This window comes from Cupressus sempervirens, chromosome 3 (assembly GCF_028749045.1).
Source record: "Cupressus sempervirens isolate cs-2001-9-10 chromosome 3, ASM2874904v1, whole genome shotgun sequence".
In the NCBI taxonomy this organism is placed as follows: domain Eukaryota; kingdom Viridiplantae; phylum Streptophyta; class Pinopsida; order Cupressales; family Cupressaceae; genus Cupressus; species Cupressus sempervirens.
In genome coordinates, this window is record NC_143120.1 from 50727145 (window position 1) to 50752326 (window position 25182).

The 25182-nt window shown below is 33.5% G+C and overlaps 1 protein-coding gene across 4 annotated transcripts in view; it reads left to right on the forward strand.

The window, feature by feature from the left end:
* Positions 1–5620: 5620 nt before the first annotated feature.
* Positions 5621–25182, forward strand: part of LOC149564737 (MADS-box transcription factor 14-like) — a 162819-nt gene continuing 143257 nt past the window's right edge. Inside the window, exon 1 of one of the 4 annotated variants that reach the window (XR_016361910.1) lies at positions 5621–6208. Coding sequence is in view for 2 of the 4 variants with exons in the window: in XM_089818305.1 (XP_089674431.1) it covers positions 6027–6208 (182 nt within the window). In the remaining 2 variants the exon portion in view is untranslated. The remainder of the gene's footprint in view (positions 6209–25182) is intronic. The other 3 variants (XR_016361909.1, XM_089818305.1, XM_089818304.1) reach the window with 3 other exon arrangements.

Genomic DNA, 25182 nt, shown 5'->3' on the forward strand with positions numbered 1-25182 from the left:
AAGAAATAAGCTAAATGAAGATGGAAAAATTTCAAGAAACAAAGCAAGATTGGTGTGAAAGGTTATTCTCAAGAAGAAAGTATTGACTATGGTGAGACTTTTGCTCCTGTGGCAAGACTAGAAGGTGTTAGAGCCTTATTAGCATATGCAACCCATAGAGGATTTAAAGTATATCAAATGGATGTAAAATCTACATTCTTGAATAGAATTCTTGATGAAGAAGTCTATATTGAAAAACTAGAAGGTTTTGTAGATCCTAGCAAAAGAGACATAGTTTGTAAGTTACACAAAGCATTATATGGTTGCAAGAAAGCTCCCAAAGTTTGGTATGAAAGACTTCATAATTAATTGGTACAAATTGGTTTTCAAAGAACAAATGATAATAGTAGTCTGTATATCAAGGAAGGACCAGATAAAAAGATTGTGTTGGCAGAAATATTTGTTGATGATACTCTATTTATAGGAAATGATGACTTGTGCAAAGCATTTTTAAAAGAAATGGGTAAAAAATTTGAGATGTCCATGTTTGGTGAGATAAAATTCTTTGTTGGATTGCAGATACAATAGTACAAAAATGGTATCTACATTACTTAATCTAAGTATATCAAGGAGATACTAAAGAAATTTAGAATGGAAGATTCAAGACCAGTTGGAATGCCTATGTCTACTGGACATAAGCTCTCCAAAAATGATGATTCTAAAGAAGTAGATCAGACCACATACATATCAATGATTGGAAAATTACAGTATGTAGTACGCACAAGGCCTGATATTGCTCTAGCAATAGGAATAGTGGCAAAATTCTCAACAAATCCTAAGGAAAATTACATGATGGAAATCAAGAGAATCATGAGATATCTAAAAGGCACTAAAGACAATGGTTTATATGGTATAAACTTTGAGGCAATTTGGACTTGAACGTATTTACTAATGATGATTGGACATGAAGTCTTGATGACATAAAAAACATTAGTGGTGGAGCAATCTTTCTTGGTAAAAAACTAGTATCTTGGACAAGCAAGAAGCAGAATTGTACATGTCAATCCACAATAGAGGCAGAATATGTGGTAGCAACAATCAATTATTCTAACATTGTTTGGTTCAAACAACTATTTGAAGGAATGAAGGTAGAGGTCAAAGATCCAATAGTCATATATTGCAATAACACCAGTGCAATTAACATATCAAAGAATCTAGTAATGCATTCCAAAACAAAGCACATTGCTATAAAATATCAATTCTTAAGAGAATTAGTGCAAGATAGAGAATTTAGATTAGAATATGTTAATACAAAGGAATAGATTGCGGACATATTCACCAAGCCATTACCTAAGGATGCATTTTTGTATCTAAGAGGTAAGCTAGGGGTCATTCACCTATTTGAAATTCACTAAATAAAGTTTAGTGAATGCATCAACTAGAACCTGTTGAAGATCAATTAGTTGGTGCAGAATTTGCAAAGGTATATTGCAGATTAATTAGTACTTAAGGTATATTGGTATTTATAGAATTATTACCTTTGGCATGTGTTGTCAAAGAGGGAGAAGTTTACTGTCATATCTTTGAGAAATTTTTGGAACCGGAATAAAGTAAGGAACCAAAGAGGGAGAAATTTCCTAAAGAAAAATTTTGTTGAAAGAGGGACAAAGTCCTGAATGAACTTGGTAGCAGTTGTTGCAGTCATAATCTACTAAAAGGAAGAGCTCATATTGACAGAGGGAGTTCTCAAGGCTAAATTCAAAGTTTCATTATGCTATGACATGTTGTGTTGCCATCAATGCTTGTACAATTCAGAGTTCAAACTCATGCAAGGAATATCGAACTCAAGTAGGGTATACAAATGCATCGTATGTGTTGTGGATGGGTATGTAGACCTACTCACTGCGTCTAGGTACTATGTGGAATGTTCCCACTGTCAATATTATCGATCAAGTGTAGGCACGATTGGCTACGATCAAGATCTTTATTGGAAGTTGATGGCGTGATTGAGCTTAATTTCATACTCTCATGCTTAGGCTTAATTTAGAGGAGGAATGTCATGTGACCACAGGTTGGTACAGGTTACTAAACGTGTGAATCTAAAATGTTGCACAGATGAATGTCACTGGGTGCAATAAAGGAGGTGTGGGTGTTAGTGAGCTTGTTGCATAGACCTCTAATTGCATGGATGTGGGGGCCGTGGACATGGGGGCCGAGTTGGGTGAGTCAAAATGTTCCTATGGATTGATCCGATGTGGGATGTTGAGGAAGCGTGCTACACTAAAAATACACCAAATCACATGATTAACTAGACTTGAAAATTATATCAAATATTTAAAAGTAAAATGATAATTGGAATGGTTAATTCCAATTCCATCTCCTGAGGTGGAATATCAAATTCTCATTTTAGGTCCAAAATGTGAATGTGAATTCTAATTCCCAATTCTGATTTGGCGCACCCAAACTGAGAATTAGAAATTTTAGAAAATTTGTTGATTTCAATTCTAATTCAATTCTTGCAAACAAATGAACCCCTTAAACTGTGTGGAATTCTCCTAAAATGTTTTTTAAGCAACATACTCTATATTATATGATATAATATTTACACATGTTTGTTTTCTTCTTATTAGTTCCTATAAGGATACTATTGCTTTCATTCAATTCAATTTTTCAATTCAATTGACCAATCAACTCATATAACTCAATGATTAAAAGAAACTTCAAATGTTTATATCTTTTTGTAATTTTTCATTATTGTATAAATCACATTTTTCATTCATTCTATTGGACCATACTATTTTTGGTAAGGAGAAAATTCAATTTTCTTCGACAAAAATACAAATATTTTCTAACAACTCTATCATGCACTAATGAATGACTTGATTACAACTTTATCTTTTCCACATTTGTGACAAGTTGATTAGATTTTTCAGAAAGGTAATCATTTTTTTCACAATTTATTCTTCTTACCAAGTTAAAATATAGAGTTAAATGTTTTATATTTATTAGTTTTACATTAATGTTTATTTTTGGCAATTATAAAATGTTATTTCATTAAGTTTACACTATGTTTTACTAGCTACTATTTTACAATCTTGCTCTAGTTTTTTTTAATACCATTTTACAAATTATAAAACTAATACTACCCCTCAAACTTACTAGATCTTTTGTTAGTTTGAATTAAGTAATCAACAATTTGTTTTTTTAAATTAAATATTTCAACTTTTAATTAATATAATTTTTATAGCTATTTATATATTTTTAAAATAATATAATTATTAATATTTTTAAAATTCCCTTTAACTCTCTCTATCAATCTTCCTTTACTTGTCCTTATAATAACATATCATTCTCTCTTAGCTCTCTCTTGATATGATATGATATGATAGATTTTAATGACATCCACGAGACTAAACTAGCCTATGAGACCCACACGATCACCCCCCTAAGGCAGGAGCGAAACTAATCTAGTTACAAAGTTTTGGTTAACTTGTCTCTCCTTTTCTGAAGTTTGATGATCAAAGTTGCTGCTCTCTTCACTTGATCTTCCTCGAATAAATAGTTGAAGTCTTTGTTCTACAATATCTCTATATAACCAGATCTGATGTCACTATATGCTAGGCAATCCATAACAAAGTGTTGCTCTGTCTCAACTGCTCCCATATTACATAATAAACACATTCTGTCTGCCCACTCTTCCTTTGGAACTTGCCATCTACCAGTTTCACACCGCAGCCATGTGAACTAGTTCTGAGTTGTGCCATCAACATTTTTGCTTTCCAATTAATAGGTGCTCTTATATAGGCCTTTTCATCATGACTAGAAGTGGGGTTAAATTCTTTAATATAATAAGCTTTTTTTCGCCCTATGTGTCTTGTCCATAGAATATTGCAAAATTTTTTCATGACAAACTCTTTTATTTCTTTAATGTTATCCGGGCAAGTATGGATGTTGATATCCCATTTTCACATCCATTTCTCATTTTGCTTCATCCATGTGTTTTTTGGCCTGACAAGTTTTTCCTTACAACTAGCTTGGGCCAACAATGTGTTTCTAGACCTCGAATTTTCTATCTATGAATCTCTATTTTCCTTCTTTTTCTAATTATTGACAAAAACTCTTATTGTTAAAATTTCTGACTGACATATTTTAGGAAGTGTTTTCCCCACCTTTTCTTCCTTTTCAATGCCAACCAAAATAAAGAACTCAAATACATGTCCTCAATTTACATTAACCTTTTACATAGATGGAAAAGGTGGGACCTACACCCATCATTGATGAAATCGCGGAAGGACAGAGGAATCGACAATGGCTAAAGGGTAAACTATTTTGTTTGCCTTGCCTATGCCGATGGCTAGGCCTCCTACCATGCCCGTACACACACCGCCCTGTTCCTATCATATCATCCTTCCACTTCCGTATTTTTAATTTTTACTATTTAGTAATGCTTTTTGATATATTATTAATATTATTAATGGAACTAAGAATGATTTAAAAAAAAAAAAAACTATTTGTATTTATATGTATTAAATAACAATTTTTTAAAGTTTATTTATAATTTGTATATATTTTATAGTTATATAGTTAATTTAAATTATTAAATAATTATATTACAATATATTAATTATATTATAATGTTATAGTTATAAGTTTAATATATTATAATATAATTATTTAAAAGTTAAAATTAAAATTATTATCTTTATATATATTTTTAACATAAATTGATATATTTTAGAATTATTGTGATAACTGACATGAAACTTGATCTAGTAATAATGTAGAAATGTTAAAAAATATTAAATGAATGATTTCAAACTAGTGAATACGTTTAATCTACATTAATGTTCTTGACATATTTTCACATAAAAAATGGTTATAGTATTTAATGGTTTATACTTGGTAGAGATAATTTCCATAATTTTAGTGGTAATGACTAAAATGAATGGTGTATAAATTGAACCAAGGATTGAGCCTATAATTACAAAATCAACTAAAAAGAAAATGATTTAGCACAATAGTCACAAGAAAGTTAAATTACATAATTAAAGTTAGATTCTAATAAATAAACAAATACTTCTAAAAGATAAATCTAAGAAATAAACTAAAGATCAAATCTAATTTCTAAAATAAATACTCTTATACACATCTTGAATACATCTATTTGAAAAAAATAAAATAAAAATAAAAATAAATAAATAAATAAATAAATAAATATTTTATTTACTTCAATATTATCTTATTATTAAATATTAATATTTTCTTATAAGTAATTATATCAAATATTAATATATGGACATATAAATATTATTAAATATTTCTAAACATTCATATAAAATATTTAAAAAATCATTAACATATTCATATTATAAAAATAGGGAAGTGGAATGACGAGATGACGGGCGGTGCGTGTACGGGCATGTTAGGAGGCCTAGCCATCTGCATAGGCAGGGCAAACAAAATGGTTAACCTTATAGCCGTTGCCAGAGGAATCTGTCAAAATTTTCACTTCACACATTGTCCGCCAGATGCTGACGACCATGCTTTCCTCTTTGGTCCAAAATAATATTGTACCATAAGTAGTATCATCCATCGAGCCGATTTCAGCCAAGGGCACGTCATTCGTTAAAGCGAAGCAAGTCCGAGTTGTTTACTAGGTTTAAAAAGTACGAGGACCACTTTATTTAAATACAAATGCGCGTACCTTCTCATATGGTGGATATGAGTGGTGGAGAGCCTTTGCTTGTGCGAACACTCTTTCTCGCCCTCCGCGCCAACGAATTGAAGAGAAGAGATTAACGTCCTTAAAGCGAAGCAAGCCAGCAAGCACGAGATTAAAATGTGCAATTAATGATAGGAGGACATTCTGTGTTAAAATGTGCAGGTTTCCAGTCTGAGTTGTGTACCTAGGTTTATAAGTACGATGTTCACTTTAATAATAGAAACGTGCGTAATGTGTCTCACATTGTGATTTGAGTGGTGGAGAGCCTTTGCTCGTGGGAACCCTCTTTCTTGCGCTCTGCAGCAGACGAATTGAGGAGAAGAGAATGGCGAGGGGAAAGGTGCATCTGGAAAAGATTCAGAACCCTGTTAATCGAAGGGTTACATTCTCCAAACGCAAGGGCGGACTGTTGAAGAAGGCTAACGAGCTTTCACTTCTATGCGATGCGGAAGTCGGCCTAATCATTTTCTCGCCCGCCGGGAAAATGTACGAGTCCGCGAAGCCCAGGTAAGGAATCCCCTTTTCCCTCTGGTTTGTAATCTTAATCAAACGACAAATTACTTTCTGTTTTTCTACCGAGGTGCGAACATTTTGAAATTTAAAGATTCTTACACACAGATAGACCCAGACTATATCAATTCACAGTACTTAGATTTCAACCTAAGATTTCCAAATGAGCATTTATAAGAATATCTATATCTATATTTTGGCCTCATCAACTGGGAAGATGTTGAGTTTCCAAACTACATTTTATCTTTATTTCCGAAGTTAGAGAAATTTTGAGATTTCGTAAAGCTTCAGGATATGTCGAGTAAAAGTACAAACCACAAATAATAATTAGGAAAAAGAATAGTTATATTTATGTTGATCAAACATCCCTTATTCCTTGTGAACACTATTTAGTAGAATGAAGAAGCTATGAAAATCTGGGTGTTTGTGTGCGTGAAAGCATACTTTACTAATGTCTATTCAATATGAGCGCACAGTACTCATGCAGTGCAAGTTGCGTCTAGATCGAGTGATTAACTTAGCCAAGTTTGTACCGCCATTGAGTAGGCTTGCTATACTTTAGCTTGCTCGTAATTAAGACCTGCAAGCCATCATTGCGCATTTGCAGAGAGGATTCTTTAGGTAGAATTCGACAAAACTTAGTGTACCTTGTACCTGCTCAAAATGAGTAGATTTTAATGCAGGCGGGAAAAGTGTCTCATTTTGCATATTTTAGTTTGTGTTATTTAATTCTATTTTCTTTTTGTTTGCAGTATATATATATTTTTGTGAGACATGTATTGAAAAAGATTCGAGAGCTTTGTGAAATAAGAGGGATTAACATTTGTAGATAATGTCGCAAATGAAATTTGAATTTTTCCAATTAATTATAAAGAGTGGTATGAGTTATTCGGTTTTACTTCCTTTGACACGTGTTTATTGGAATATGGGTATGATTTATGGTTTATCGGAATGTGGGTGTGATTTCTTATTAAATATAAAATATCTCACATGCAGCCATATATCGTTATGATTTGAAATTCGCAGCATTTGCATCACAATAATTACCGACATTGGCAGTTCATTGGAAACTTCATATTACAGGGGGATTCTTGACATGTTTACATTTGTTTATTTATTAATTTTTGTGTTTTATTTTTTAAACATGGGAAATGTATTAAAGTGTGATCAGTAATCTTAGTCTGAAGTTTTATATATATATATATATATATGAGGTTACAAATAAGATAATACATTGAAGAAAGATACGAGTCTATAATCATAATAGTCTAAATATAACTTTAATAATCACAATAATACTATCACCACTCAAGCAAGGTAATATAGAAAAAAAAAAACTCTTCAAAATCTATCTTGATTTTTCAATCTTAAAAGTGATTTGTTAAACGTCTTATTTTAATTAATTTCTTATTCTTCAATATTTATTTTTACTATTTTGTTGTAGTTTCTCAAATTATATAGCTTTATATTCATTCTCCATCTTCTTTGAACATACGAAATTGGTGCAAAGAACAAATAAAACTTTACACTCATTCAAATCTGAATACAATAACGCCCTGATGGGTTCGTTGAGAACCTTTCAACTTCATCTGTAGACCAAGGGCCCATTAATATTGCAAGCAATATTTGACTGCTTCAACCCTAGAGTTTTTGTCCCAAAAAATAAAACTATGAAGGAAATCAAATTAAAGTGGGGCATGTTATTTTGCAAATCCATTCATTCTCTGTGGATTTGGTTCTGGCGGTCATTCTATGAACCCTAGTAACAAATGGATGCAAGCCTAGGAATTTGTCAATAATGTGGAGTGTATGCAGACTCTCTAATATTGGTGTAGTTTTTCTACAAAATTGTTCTATGCTAGATAATGGTTCAAAATATTGAAAATTATGATATGTAGATTATATTCAAACATCTATATGTAGTTTGGTGTATTGGACAATAACTACTCCTATATCAATGATGGATAAGTTACAAAAAGGGTTAGTAGTTCAACCATGGAATATTTTAGTAGCAAATGGGTGGTATGTTTGAGTTATATCTAGTCTATAAAAAATTACTATTATTGATAGTAGAACTAGGGACCCTCATACTAGACTTTTGATGGTCAAAAAATAACTTGCTTTAGGACTGCCCATTTGTTTTTGGGGTGTTTTACCAATGAATTATGGAACCACTTTTTAATAGAATAGTCTTGTCACTATAAATGATTGTTAAATTTATTGGTGAAAGTCTCTTAATATTCTAAAATTGCTAAAATCAAAATTTAAAGTTGTATGTCAACGTTATTTTAGAAGGGAATTAAACCTCTAATAGTTTCAATGGAAATGAGAAGGTTTAGGCACTTAGCTTTGAGACTATGATAAGGAATTGAATATTGATACTATAGGTATTTCTCATATTTTATTCAATGATGGTATTGAAATAAATGTCATAATGTTGATAACTTATTTGCTCCAAAGCAATTACTCATGAACATGTTGTCTGGGACCAATCATGTGTTCTAGAGTATTGATACAAAGTGTAAAAATGTTTTCAATATTGTAGAATCGATTGGAATGATTGTAAGTTTTTAGAAAAAGTTAGTGTATCTGTAGTATTTTCTCATATTTAATAAACGATTATATTATAAAATACCTTATGGGGATTGATGGATCACAAGGGTTGTATTTCTCCTACATCCCCTTTATTTAGATGAGATGTTTTGATCATGAAATAAAGTTAAAAACAACAATCATTATCTTGCGAATGACCTAGATAAATTTGATGCAAACTAAGAGCATTTCATGTGCTTCAACAAAAATATTCCTAGAATGGTTCCATTATTTTGCATATGATTTATAGATTCAACGTTAATGTTAATTAATGAATATTGAATAAATCAAAACCATGAAGTAATAAATCATGAAAATGAATATAAAATATGTTCATAATCATAAGTAAAATAGGTGGAAGTTAGTAAAACTTGAACTTAAAATTTAAAGTTTTAGGGACCTTGATTTTGTTTGGTGAAAGATAAAATCTGCATTTCATTGTATTGACTAGTTAGTCATGGATGCAAAGGTGCAAAATGAATGGTCTATGATTAGTGTAATTATAGCATAGTTGGTTATTTATAATGGAAAATCTATAATAAAAAAATGTAACAAGAAATGGGATGTTTGTATAAGTGGTGATGAATGAAGAGATGAAACGCATACACCTTTACACTAGTGTAATTTGTTTGATAGATCATATTAAAACTAAGATACTATGTCAAAATTAGCCCAAAAACAAATTAGAATTAACATTGGTAAAAAAATTTCATAATTCCACTTTTCTTGGAACTTTAAGTGGCAAGTTGATCCCAAAATAAATATTATTCTAATATACACGAGTCTCACAATGATTCATAAAAATATCAATATTTATGTAGATGAAAAAAAATTGAGTTGATGTAATGTAATAGACCAAACATGATCTCTGAATAGTGCTTGTAAGCATGCATGCCCCGAATAGACTTGTAAAGAAAAAAGAATAGGCATATAATGAGTTAATTTTATCACACAAGTAAAAATGATATTTAGAACTTCTTGTGTATACATGATAAATGCCAAGTTTTAGGGACCTTGATTTTGCTTGGTGAAAGATGAAATTTACATGTCATTAGATTGGATCAAGTTAGAAACATGGATGCCAAGGTCCAAAATGAATGGACTACGATTAGTGCATTATAGCATAGTTGTTGGTTTATAAAAGAAAATCTATAAGAAAAATTATGTAACAAGGAATGGGATGTGGGAATGTTTGTGTGAGTGGTGATGGATGAAGAGATGAAACACATGTACCTTTATACCAGTGTAAATTGTTTGATCAATTATAAAAAAACAAAAATACTATGTCAAAATTAGTCCAAAACCAAATTAGAATTATTATTGGGGCAGTTCAGCTTCCCTTTATGTTGTTGGCCCTATTAAGCAGAGAATAGTAAACTATTCACAAAACAAAGCGAAGCTCATTAATAAACTAGATCCAACTATTCTCATTCTTACACCATAGTCAATGGTCAAGTACTTGTAGGATCAACTACTTGCTACAAGTCAATCACCTTCTCAAACTGTGATCACATCTAGATCAAACTCTCTTATCACTATTCACTGATTCTAAGACATGTTTGAAACAAACCTCAAATAGACTCTCCAACATTCACAAGATCCTTAAGAGAATTACTCCACATAAAAAAACCACCTTACTCCACCTTTATATTATACAAGCAAACTTTTTGGCTCCGGTGAAGAGTTGTGGGTACCGTCCCAACCGTAGATTTTCTCTCTAACCAAGGGTTTCTGCAAGATCAGAAGTTTCTTAGATGTGTGTGTTAATTGTTTTATGGTTTATTATTATTATTTTGTTTTACTATTTTATTGTAATAACATATTCGTAAACTAGGAAATGGTTACTATTGGTTAATGTAAATCACAGTTACATATTTATTGTTAAAAAGCTTAATTTAGAAACAATTTTTGAGGACTGATTCACCCCCCATGTAGTAAACACCTTTTCGAAAATTGGCTCAGTGCTCTAGAGGTAAAGTAAATAACAGCTTGAGACTAGATCTAAGAATATGTAGAGGTACCGAAGGGAAAGATTATTGGAAGAAGCTCTAGATGCAACTAACTATCAGATATAGGAATTGAAGAAGAATTTGAAATCCTCATTTGCAAAGAGGATAGAACCATTAGAACAACTGTAGATAAGCCCAGATAATATAGAAGAACTATTTAAAAGTAGTGCAAATTCTAAAGAAGCTGATGTAGGAGTTGTAGATCTAATAGAAAGGAATAATGCCATGGAAGAAGAGATAATTCAAGCTAAAAAGGAGCTTGACAGTCGAACCTTGAGAATGAGTGAAAAATAATGAGTACAACTAAAGGTGCCAAAGAAATTCTTGAGATAGATAAGTGAAAAGTTGAAAGACCAAGAAAAGACAAGGATGTTATCATTCAAACGTTGTAACACGTGAATAATACCCTAAATGAAAAAGCAAGTGAAACAATTGATGGTAATGTGCAGATACTCACTAAAATTGGAAGTTTGAGACAAGAGGTTGAAAGCTTGAGGAACAATTTGGAAATTGAAAAAGAAGTCAATGAGAGACTCAAGAGGTTTGAGCTTATCACACTAGAAGTTGATGAGCAACTAAAAAATCAAAGAAGATAGAGATACGACTGGTCTAGGACATATTCATGTCAAAATTTTTTAAGTTATAGAATCATCAAAATTGGGAGAAGAGAACCTATTACGAAATCCAAAGGAACCTATTAGCATACAAGGTAAGAAACCTTTTGAGCATGCTTGTTACAATTGTAGAAATCCTAGTCATACATCAAATGCTTGTAGAAGTAGATTGGTTATTGTTCCAAGAGGTGTACCATTCAATCGACACTACTATAATTATAACAAGTTTGTACTTATAGGACCCACTATTCTCTACAAGTTAATCACCTTCTCAAACTGTGATCACACTAATTTTGGGGCATGTTTGAAAAAAACCTCAAATAGACTCTCTAATAGTCGTAATATCCTTAAAAGTATCATTCCACGTCAAGGATCTACCCTACTCCACCTTTACATTAGAGACATAAACTTTTCATTTGTAGTGAAGAGTTTTAGATACTGTCCCAATTGCAGCTTTTTATTCTAACCAAAGGTTTTTGCAAGACCAAAAGTCACTTAGTTATGTGTGGGATTTTTTTTACATTTTGTTGTTATTTTGTTTTACTATTTTACTATTACAACATATCAGTAATCTAGGAAATCATTACTATTGGTTAATGTGAATCACAATTCCATATTCATTGTTAAAAATCTTAATTTATAAATAATTTTTGAGTACTGATTCACCCCCCACTACACACATTTCCAACAATAGGCTCATTTCTCTAGAGGGAAAGTTTAACAACTTGAGAGTAGATTTAGGAATATGGAGAGGTACCGAAGAGAAAGATAATTGGAAGAAGCTTTGATTTCCAGTAGCTATCAGATATAGGATGTAAGGAAGAATTTGAATCCATATTTGCAAAGAAGGAAGAACTGTTAGAACAGTTGTTGATAATCCTAGATAATATTGAAGAACTATCGAAAAGCAGCATACAAATTCTAAAGAATTTGATGTAGTAGTTATAAATCTAATAGAAATGAATACTGCTCTAGAACAAGAGCTAACTCAAGCCAAAAATAAACTTTTAATTCCTTGCCAGGGAACCCGAAAGGATAAGACAAATTGATACAAAGTTTGGAGAATAATTTTTTTATACATATTTTATTTGCTAAGTTCACCTAATCATAGATGTAAAGTCTTAACAGGATCCCTAATGTTACCCTTAAATAACATTACTTAAATTTCTTCCTAACATTCCATCCTTACTACTTAAGTTAATCCATATTGTTGAAATTGATGAAAGATCAACCCCACAACTCCCAAGCGTAATTTTTTTATGCGGCTTGTAGCCTTGAATTGGTGTCTTACTCGGGATAATCTTTGTAGGCATGGATTTTAGGGCCCTTCAAGGCATGTTTTGTGCTATAATAGTGCAAAAATGGGCTCTCATTTCTTTTTCCAATACTCCTTCACTAGACATATTTGACACCTTTAGTGTAATGCTTGGAATTAAGCTTGCTAGCGTGTGCCTTCTTTTCACTAGTTCTTTCAATGGGGTAACACTGTGAAAATGTATTTTCTTCAAGTTGCTTGGACTCTTGGCCCTTCTTTTTATTATCTAGCATGTGTGGTTGGAGAGGAATCATCAGATATTTTAAGATGTTTTGTTGGAGGCTCATCACCTATGGTGGAAAAGTATACAGTCTGTTAGAGAAATTATCTTTGCTAATTGTAATTTGTCTGAAGTTGTGGATTCTAGTGATGTTAGTTATTATAATTGTCTTCATATTCCTCTTTAGTAGAGGGTGCTCTTGAGGAATAGATGTGGACACCCTCTTAAGAAAATTAATAGGGTGAGGAGATGGATTCCACCTTTGTAGGGTATTCCTAAAACCAATATAGATGGGTTTTCTTGAGGAAACCTAGGTCCTGTTGGCCTTGGTGGAGCTAATAGAGATAGTTTGGGGATTGGTCTATTTATGATTTTCATTTATAAAGGTCTTTATATTAACAATGTGATGGAGGCTACTGTTATTTTGTATGTTGTGGAGCATGCTTGTGTTTTTTGATAGAAAATAGTCATTTGTGAGACAGGTTTACAAATGGTGGTGCATATGTTGAGTCGACAACATTTTGAGAATGTTTGTTCAAAGTTAGCTCTGGTTGTTAATCGGATTCTTAGTTTGTGTGCTTCCTTGGATTTTTTGACTTTCATTCACATTCCTAGAGAGTGGAATGGTTTAGTGGATTGTCTTGCTAAATGGGCTACTAATCACATGCAAAATTGGAATATTATGGATACGAGTCATTTAACTTTGTGTTTGTCACATCATTTTGGCCACTTGGTGGATATTGATAGGGTTGTTTGATACCCTTGCTCTGTATTTATTTTGATTTGAACAAAATATGCACTTCCTTTTAATCCCTCTTTCATTGTCAAGAAGTATGTACTTCCTTTAAACAAAATATTTTCTAGTAATACCGATACTACTAAAGTAAATGTATTTTTTTTTGATAAACACTAATAAGTTTAAATTATTTGACCACTAATTGTTGGCTAGTCCTCTTGAGTCTCATTGGGAAGCAACACAAAAGTGATTACATACCTACATGATACAATAGAAATTGGAATTAGATTTACAATTTCTTTCAATGTTGAGGTTATAGGTTGGTCATATTTTAATTACATAGGTGATCCAAATAATTTAAAATCGACAATAGGTTATGCTTTAATATGGAAGTGAGGCACAAAAAAAGACCTATTCCAATCAATTGTGACATCAAATTTCAATTAAGTTGGCAAAAGAATCATATTTGTCATGCAAGATAAAAGCATATTGCAAGCGATCAGTAATTTGTAAGGGGAATAGACCCAATCACAAGAGTGCATCTGCTGCATTGTAACATGACCAACAATATTGTTCATGTATTTACCAAGCCATTAGGAGAAAATGAAGGTTTTGCCATATAGAGATATGCTAAGAGTCCATAAAATTTCAACAATTTATTAAGTGGAACTGTAAGAGTAGGTTAAACAAAACTACAATTCTATATTTGTTTGTTATTAAGTTTCAAATGGGTGTTATTAATGGCTTTTAAAACTTTCAAGTTATCAAAATAGAATTATATTTGTCATGCAAGAAAAAATTACATGGCAAGAAAACTGTAATTTGTAAGGGAATATATTTTGTTACAAGAAATAGAGCTGCTGAATTGTAACACAACCAACAATATTGTTCATATATTTACTAAGTCATTGGGTGTGGAGAATGAAAGTTTTAGCATATAGAGATATGCTAGGAGTTTATTATAATTCAAAAATTTATTAAGGGGACTGTAGGAGTAGATCATAACAAAATTATGATTCTATTTTTGTGTGTTATTAAGCATTAAATGAGTGTTGGTAACAGCTTTTAACAATGTCCAATTTGTAATTATTAAAATTTTGATTTTATTTTCAACTGTAACAACTCACTGTCAATATCGTAAGCATGATTCTAAAAAACTTCATTGTTGTCAATTAAATTCAATAAAAGTGTAAGCTTTATTGACGAATGATGTTAGAATTTACTGATTTAATCAATCAAATTATTTGCCTTGATCTGTCAGTTTCTTTTTTGAGCAACACATTTAAAATCCAGGTGCTTGTGGAATTTGAGTAGCTGAACCATGTCAGCACGACAAAAGTTATTCATGTTCATAAATCTAATCTTGTGTTTTATTAAGTTTGGAGGATCATTGCAAGTGTAATGACACTACCATGTAATTGATATGTGTTTTACAAATGACAATGACCTCTTATTGAAATAAAGAGTAAGCGATGAAGAGACATGTCCCTTCACGTGACATGTTTATTCATTAATTAGATAATTAATATAATAAAACTTAATCATATATATATATATCTTAGATAATGACAATTGTAACATGTGTTGTAATCCTAAGTGTATGATTTAGCTTGCTTAGATACATTTCCTTGCTTCTTGGTTTTCCAATTAGATTTTGTCTTTGATCTTCATTCTTGAGCTCTATGGCCATACTTCTAACAATTGTAGAAATGACCTTCAAATCTATGTGCAATTGGTGTATTGCTGACTTTGGATCTACACTCATGTGCTTGTCATCCTTGCTTCTTACAATTAAAACAATATCCATTGAATTTAGGCTTAGAATTTTGCTTACCAATTTTGTTTCAGAAAATGTTTGTTGTATGATCTGGTTTTCCACAATGATAACATGTAGGTTTGGTGATCTTTGGATTTGCATTCCTCTGTTCTCCGCTCCTTGATGATTATCCTTCCTCGGTAGATGATAGGTGCTCGGCATACCCTAGTCTAGATGTATCATGGGGTCTTCTTTGTGATCTCATCAGCTCTTCATAGTATCTCACAACTTCTTTGGGTTTTTTCAACCTTTCAATGAACTCCTTTTTAGATCTCAACTTATTCTTCTGATGATCATTCTTAGATTTCAGATTTGCAATCTCCACATCTTTCCTATTTAGTTCTTGATTTGCACTTAGCAATTGATTGAGCATATCAAATTGATTGTGTGTGAGTTTCTGCACATGAGATGTCCTTTCATCAAGTCTTGTTGCCATTTGTCTTTTGTCTTCATTAGCCATTTTCTTGTTTTTCTTAGACTTCTTTTTCTGTTTAGTCACTTCATACTGTCTTATTGATTGGATTTCGTGTTCTCTCTTTAATAATCTTATCTCTTCATTCAATGCATTGTTCTTCTCCAACAGATTTTCTATTGCTGTATCACTTTCACTAGAATTTTCGTCATCGAGTAGTCCTTGAGTGCCTTCTTGATATTGTGTATGATTTTGTTGAATTGCCAACTCCTTCCTTCTCTTTAAGGATTTCGTCAATTCTTCTCTTGTTGCTTCAAGTTGCTGCAGTGCAAGTTGTATATCCAGCTTCTAATTTTTTATGATCTTTATTATCTTTCCAAAATTATAAGCCTCCATCTCCAAGGTCTTGAGTCTTAAGTGGTAAGACTTCTTCTACGATAACTCTACTCTAATACCAATTATTGGAAGTCTATTAGGAAAGCAAGATACTGAGAGGTGGGGGGGGGGGGGGGGGTGTTGGGGGGCGGTGAATCAGGATCTATAAAAATTTTAACCCTCTTAAACAATTATCAAACTGATATCTTTCATCACTAACCCTTATCTCAACAATATCCAATATCATATAACATTTAATACAATTATGTATAAGATCTAATCTACTAATCACAACCATTAACATGAAATTAAATTGATTAGCACATAACACAAAGATTTGGTAACCCAAAAACCCTCCAAGGTGAAGTCAAAATTGCAGTGGGGATGACACCCATAAATCTTCACTACTGCAGCAATAAAGTTCACCTGTTAGGGGTACAATTTTGATCACTTTTGATGATCTACCCTATGAGGGCTCTGTCCTGTTAAGAGCTACAATATTTATTTACTCTACCTTGATTAAAGGATTTGAAACTTACAACAAAGTAAGCACTTTGTTAGGACCACTCTGTTAAGAAATTTACCCTAATTCACTTTGTTAGAATATATCAATACTCAATCTTTTGGTTAGCACTTTAATGCTTGATTTGAGATCTCCTCTTTGCAAACTCTAATCCTCTCTCTGATCTGATAAAACTCTGTTATGCACTCACTGCTTTGCTCGGTTACTCTGTCTATTCTCTTTCCAAACTTCGCTTCTCACACATACACTCTCACCATACTAAAAACAGGGTTTGGATCCTCCTTTTACAACCAACTTGAGAAGGTTCTAGATCAAGATCAAGGATCCAAATTTCTCCCGTTTGCCACTTAAACCTTCCATTTTTCCGATTGGTTAAACACCTTGCATAGAGATTAATGATCCAAAATAAAATGCGGAATCATCTCGATAAATTACTCCTCATTAAAACATGCATTAAGTTGGCAAAAAATGGTTTACCTCAGTGTTTGCACAATTCCAAACAAATATGTTAATACTGGCTTGCTCGACACATGAACACTTTGACACTTGGTCATGACTAATATTCATGCTCTCCCTCAGCTTCTGAATACTCAACATTCATTGTGTAACTCGACATGAACTAACTTTGTGTTGTTTTGCACAAACTACTTTCTGTCTTACTTGACATGCATAGGCTTCTATTGTACTCAGCGTATGTAGGAGTACTCGATGACCATAAACTTTCTTGGCAATGACAATTGCTCGGCTCAAACTAAAATATGAACAAGTCTAAATACATTGTTCGACCTTCATTAGATGGCTTGGTCAGGGTGATGACCAACCAACTCTACCATAGGAATGGCTAAGTGTTTGACACTAGTAGACAACAAACCATAGGGATTAACAAAAGATATGCTCAACATAATGCACACACTAACAAAGCTTTAGTAGTGTCTTGTCGAAGAAAAAATTGTCTTACTGGAAGATCACAACAACTTGAGATATTTTTTAGAGTAGAGAGAGTTGAATGAACAACAGCATAAGTGGGAGAGCAAAATATAACTTTGACATTGACATTGACAATATAAGTGGGAGAGCAAAATTTGACTTTGACATTGAGTATGTGAAGGGAAAAAATAATATAGTGGTTAATGCTTTGTCAAGAAGGCTTGCAATATGACTTTGTCTTAGACTTCTGCAAAGTGGAAGGAACACATATTTGTTGAATACTACAAGAACACATTTGTCTGTCAGTTGATGGATGGTTAAGTGTAAGATAACTGGTAAAAGGTGGTATACAGCATCATCTACTACTTGAGGATAGGATCTATTTGGTTCCCAAGTCCAAGATTAAGGAGATAATTTTTAAGGAGATACATGACTCGCCTTTGGCTGGACATTCAAGAAACATGAAGACCTACAAGAAAATTCGAGAACGGTAAGCATAGAAGGGCCTAAAAAATGATGTCTTGCAGCATGTACGAGAATGTTCTACCTGCCCACAAAACAAATCCGAGAACACTTTTAGAAGGCTTCATGTCCATTACTAATCCTTGACCAAAAGTGAGAAAGCATCATGGTTAACCATTTGACCAAGTATGCCCCTTTCTTTGCCATCTCCATTAGGTACCATGCATCTCAAGTGGCTATGCTATTTTTTTGTGAGCTTTTCTGATTAAATGGTCTTCCATGGAATATAGTAAGTGAAAAAATAGTCATTTTCTTAGTACTATTTTGATGCAGTCACTTCTGTTGAAAGGGACAAAGTTATCACCAGGAACAAGTTACCATCCACAAATAGATGGACAAATAGAGAACGTGGACAAATGGTTGGAGGGATATTTGAGGAAATAGGTTTTAGCACAACAAAAGGCATGGGTTCATTGGCTATGTTCGGGTCAGCATTTTTACAATACTACCTATCACATGTTGATGGTTATGATACCCTTCAAAGCATTGTATCGTTATGAACCTTCATCAATCATGAATTTGTTATTGGGTGATAATAGGGCATCAAGGGCTAAAGATCGTCTACAAGAGAGTTTAGAGATCCTAAGATCTCTCAAGGATAATTTACAGAGGGCATAAAACCAATAGAAGATGTATATTGACCGATATTGGGTTGAAATAAGTTTTGAGGTTGGTGGTCTAGTATACCTTTGGCTTCAATCATATAGACAATCCTCTCTGAAGTTGTGTAGTAAGGAGTAGTGGAGACTCTGCTTCTACAGACCGTTCAATGTAGTTTATATTATAGGCGATGTTGCATATGAATTGGAGCTTCCTCAAATGAGGTGGATTCACAATTATTTTAACATGTCATGTATGAAGATGGTCATGTTTGACCAAGTATGCCCATTTCTTTGCCATCTCCATCGAGTATCATGCACTCAAGTGGCTATGTAATTTTTTTGTGAGGTTTTCTGATTAAATGGTCTTCCATGGAATATAGTAACCGAAAAAAATAGTGATTTTCTTAGTACTATTTGTGTTGACATATCAGTCAAGTTTGTTATTAGTAACACACACTTATTCACATTCTGTATAGCTACCGAGCTCATTGAACAGTTTACAGTGCTTGCCATGTAATTCAGTAGCCACCGAGTTCTACAGTTGTTATCGAGTCTTTTGGACTAATTCCATTGGTTACCGAGCAGATTCAATCAGTGTGAAGTCCAGCAATACAAATCGTGCATTTCAGTATACACCGAGTTTATCAGTGGTTACCGAGCATTGTAGTGTCTAGCGAGTTCATAGTTCATGTAATGTGAAGCCGATGTTAACGGAGCTACTTTTTGCTAACCAAGTGATTCAATGTTTGCCGAGTTGCACAATATCTACCGAGTCACTAGTGCAGACCAAGACCAAGACTACTTGGAAGTGATTAGTATGGACCGAGTTTCTATGTCTACCAAGTGCATGATGATGCCGAGCATTGATAATGGATGTCAAGTATTAGAACCTCATCGAGTCAGTCTTCAAAACCCGAGTATCTTCATGTGGGCCGACTTTATAATATTTGTGTTAACTTGTGTCATGACCGACTTTGTAATTTTGTAATTTGGATTGGTATATATATGTAATGTATTGTATCATATCCAAGGAGTGAGAATGTGAATGTGTGAGCATATTTATTATAATATGGATGCGAAAAGTTCAAGTTATGAATGCAACGGATAAAGAATTATAAAGGTCATAATAGTATAAGGAGTAGCAGAGACATATCTATCACAAAAAGGTGATTAGAACACTAAGGAATCTCTATTAGCAAACTCAGTTGCAAGTCAGAGATCTACTGCTTCATCCTAACAGGTGAACCAGTCAAAATCCTTTAACAAGGTAGACCTAACAGTCTTTTATAAATCTCTTTACCGAGTGCATACTTCATTGTATATTTGTAAAATCCTCTCACAAGGTGGACCTAACAGTCCTATTTGCTCCTAACATGGCAGATCATTAGAAGTGATCAATGTAAGCCTTAACAAGCCAAATTTATGTTGTAGTACTAAAGTTTGTGGGTATCATCCCCACCCCAGTTTTACTTTCTATTTGTAAGGTTTCTACGTCACCAAATCTTTGTGTTCAAGTATTATGGAGGCTTTCATGTTTTCATTTTCTCATGCATGCAATTAGATCAGATGTGATGAATTAAGTGCTAATTAATTTATTGGATAAAGAGCTGAAATTGTTAAAGTTTTAGAAGTTACTGATTCACCCCTTCCCTCTCAGTAACTTAGCATAGTCTTGAATATTTCCAACAATTGGTGTTAGAGCTTTGTGGTTCTCAGGAGAAAGTTTAACAACTTGAGCAAAGATCAAGGATATGAAGATATTTAGACTTGACAAAGCTATTGACAATGAAAAGTTGGATTTGGAAATGGCCATTGCCCAACTCAAGAAAGCTAAGGAGCAACTTTCCCAATCCCTAAAAAGAAGAAAGAAACTTGCAAATCAAATGAATGATCATCTCTACATTGAAGAAAGAATTGAAGACTTTCACCCTTAAAGTAGCTTAGATGAAACAAATAATGCAATCAAGGAACTCCTAGAGAAGAATGGTTTCCTGCAAAAAGAAGAAAGAAAGCTAAAAAGAAAACAAAAAATTTAGCCAGTAAGGTTATGTGAAGTCTTGGAACAGAGAAACAAGATAAAAGAAGATATGGACGGAAGGAACAATGAAATTTAGAACCAATCCCTTTAGCAAGTAGACCTTATTGATCATAGCTCTCCAATGCAAATGAGGAAATCATGAGCCTAAGATTTAAAAATGGAAGAATGAGGAATGATCTAAATTCTGAAAGGCAAATCAATGAAAGAATAAAAAATGATCTGAGATTTGAAAGACAAATCAATTAAAGATTGAGAAATGACCTAAACAATGAGAAGCAAATCGATGAGAGAATGATGAAATCTCAAGCAGATATGGATCAACTGAATGAACAAAACCTCTATAGGAAAAAAGAAAAAGCAGGAATTGGATACAAAGAAGAAGGTGAATCCTCCAAACAAGGTGCTCAAAAAAATCAAAGATCTACTTGCAATCATTGTGGTAAGATAGGTCATACATCAAACAAATGTTGGAGTGATGGAAAAATAAAATTCAATGGAAAATGCTACAATTGCAATCAGCATGGTCACAGGGCTAATGAATGCAAAGAGAAACCAAGATTTGAAGTCAACTCTCATAAATGTAAGAAACACAGACACAAGGTATCAGAATGCAAAACAAAGACATTGAATCCTACAGAACAAATTGTGAAAGCAATATTTGGTTGCGACTACAATACCTGGTGTGGATGTCATTACTGTGGAGAATTTGGACACATTGGTATGAATTGTGTTAAACATCATATGAGGAAAAGAAATACCACTAAAAGATGTTTCATGTGTACAAAACTTGGTCATCTTGTCAAGAATTATATCAATATTGGTAAAATTGAAGATGAAAAGAAGGCAAAGGCTGATAACATCCGGAAGTAGATGAGACTGCAATGGATTCCCAAGTCTACCAAGGATACTGGTCCGAGCAATGATGGTCAAGTCACTCATGAATTGGGTGACTCTACCATTTCTAATTAAGTTCTCAAGGAAGAACTAGAACCAGGCTATCAAAGAAGACGTTCGAATCAATTCCAGTGGAAAGGTGACAAAGATCCAAATCCGTATAAAAGATACAAAGGGATCATTGAGAAAGATCGGTATCAGTCATTACCGAGTTACCTTCTCTATCGAGTAAGTTCGGGTCATAGACTCAACCGAGCAAGGTGGCGAGTAGCAAAGACACTTATGATTACCGAATTATGGAGATGTCGCCGAGTAATCAATATCATATCATGGATGACAGTCTATCAACTTATCTACCTCTGTACCAAGGATTAATGGCAAAGTTTTAACAGAAGGCATGGAATTGAATTCATTTCTTACCATGAATTTTGAGTGCTATTGCGAATAGTGATTTTTAGTGTGATCAAGCGACTTGAGCGAATTTCCTGCAAAAGTTTTTCAAAGTTCTCTCAAGCTACTGAGCAAAAATGGCATCCAGCAGCAGCAAGGTCAAGAAAGGGTCTGATATGTTGGTTCAAGGAGTTGAATGGAAAGTGTCAAATTTCAAGCTCACACCCGCCGTTGCTGAAACCCTAGACCCAAGTGGAGCTCAATCCCAAATCCCTCCCAAGGTACAACTTGTTAACGACATTCGTACTCATTTTAAATGTGTTATTCAAGAAATTGGTACTCTGGAGATGGATGATGCCCTAGGTCAGTTGTGTGTTGATGGAACCTTGAAACCCGAGCACCAACTTTTGGAAGCAAAAGGATTGATACATATTCCCCATATGCCTCGAGAATTTCAAATTAAATGGATTAGGTTTATCCTTAGCTGAGTGCATAATAGAAAGCTGTGGTTAGACCAGCCAATTCTGATAACAAAGAAGATGATTCATCAAATCATTGGCCTTCCCATGCTAGCCAAAGTCAAAACAATGAAAACCCTAGGTCGGGCAAAGTTGGAGAAGAAAACCCTAGCCAAGTGAGATGGCAGAGGTATGAAAATAAGTAGTGTTATAGATGCAGAATTAAAATTTGGAATTCATGTTATTGCTCATAAGATATATAGTTCAAGCCGTCTTAACAATGTTTCATGTGAAGTCGTGGATTTGGCATATAAAGTAGTTAAAAAAAACCTATCTTATGACCTTGCCGACCTGTTGTTGAGGCAATTCAATAAAAACATGGAAAGTATTAGAACATCAAAGAACAAGCCGTGCAAATTTGGTTCAATGTTAGCCTATCTATTCTTTTATGTTGAAAGGTTCTTCCCTTGTAAAGGCACTGTAATCAGGAGAAAAGATGTTGCTGTACTTTACCAAATAAATGAATATATTGCAGAAATGGGTGAGAACTACGCTAGCATCATGGACAACCACTTTGATGTGTTCAAAGAGAAAATAAACAATAGGTTCAGAATTCTGAAGAAGTTAGTTGAAGACTACAAGGATGATCTGTGCTTCATGGTGGATAGTGACAAGGTATATATCCAGGTAGTTAAGCCTAGAGTTGCGTGGGTCAAACCTTTTGGCTATGAGGTGAATATTGATGAGACAAAAGACATCATTGAAGCCCTTGTCAATGAACCTGTTGATCCCAAGGCTCCATATTTTAGAACTTATGATGAAGCTAATGCCAAAACAGAGCTAGAAATAAAGCTCCCACAGGCGGTTAACAAAGGGAAGAGAAGGATAGCTAAACTGAAATCAAGTGCACCTCTCTTGTTAATCGAGGGCAAAGGCGAGGATGTGGAAGAAGTAGAGGATGAGGAAGAATCTAAGAAAGAAGAAGAACCTTTGAAGAAAAAGAGCAAGGTGATCATCACCAAGCCTGCAAAGTCATCCACTGTAGTCTTCAGAAGGAGGTCATGAAAGAAAGGAAGTGACATTGTATTCAACAAACCTCCACCCACCTGCCAGGACAGGTTGAAGCAATTGGAAGGAGCCAGAATAACAAACTTTAAATCTTTGAAATATGAAATCAAGATTGAGGCAGAGTAGAAGCAAGTTGAAGAATTGGTGCTGAGCAAAATGGGTAAGTGGAAGTACTCACCAGACTTAATTGCTTCTCAAGTCTTCAGTGAATTACTAGAGAAGATAAAGCCAAGATGAGATTTTGCTATGCAAACAGTCAAAAACATATATGCACAAACCTTGAGGAAGTTACTACCGAGCATATCAGATGTTGAGGTGAAAGAGTCTTTAAAGAAAAATGAACTCTAAGGTTTAATCTTTTGTTTGGTTTTGATCAAGGACATAGAGCATGTTGTTAGAAATGCTACAAACACTTGGAGAAATATTTATCATCTTCAGAAACCAAGTGAATTTTCAATTAAAGTAAAGGATGTTGATGAAGAAGAAGATAAGAAGAAAGACGAGGAAGAAAATGTTGAAGAAGTGACCCAGTCAAGATAGCTGCAGTAGTCATTACCTCACTTCCTCACTCCTCGAGCCAACCATTGACTACATCAAGTATGGAGACAGCTTCAACAAGTGTGGTTGTGACTAGTACTGATATATTAAATCCAATCACTTTTTACCCCAGATCAGCTCAGTATATCATTAACAGAAGTGAGTTCCACTTCATCCATCGAGCTACAGACTCCTTCATCTATCGAGTCGAGTTCTTCAGTCTTCACTTCTCCAATTTTGATTTCTACAGTTTTGAGTACATCCATGGTAAGCTCTCCAGTTTTGTCTACTTCAGTTTTGGATTCTACAATTTTGACTTCATCAATTTTGGATTCTTCAAGCATCTCTGTAAGTATTTTATCAATCAGTATAGTATCAGTTTTTACTGCAAGCCCAAGTATGTCCACTATTGTTTCCATTCCGGGTACAAAAGCAATAAGTACAAGGACAGTTGAACCTAAGGTTCAACCGAATACAAAATTTTTGGGGAAAGGAAAGGAGATAGAGGAAGACATAGATTTGGATGAGGAAATAGTAATTTCCAAATAGGACATTTACAATCTTTCTACAGACCAAATGCACATATTTGGTGAATTCCTCTAGAAAAAGGCCAAACAACAAAGATTAATAGAGGAAAGAGATAGAGAGTATAAGATAATTGATGATGCCAAGAATATCTTGATCAAGGCAATAGGAATTGAGGTTGATTCTTCTCAACCTATTTTGTTTTAGCTAAGAGAAGCACCCAAAAATTTTAATGAGGACACCGAAGGTCAAGATAAGCTAGTTGAAAAGGCTGAAAAGAAATTTAACAATAAAGTGCTAGAGCACATTGCTTAGCAAATAGCCATTTATCAAGTTGAGCTTTCAACAATTTTGGTCAATCTTGAGGTGTTCTGTTCAAATGTGTCATCACTTTTTGG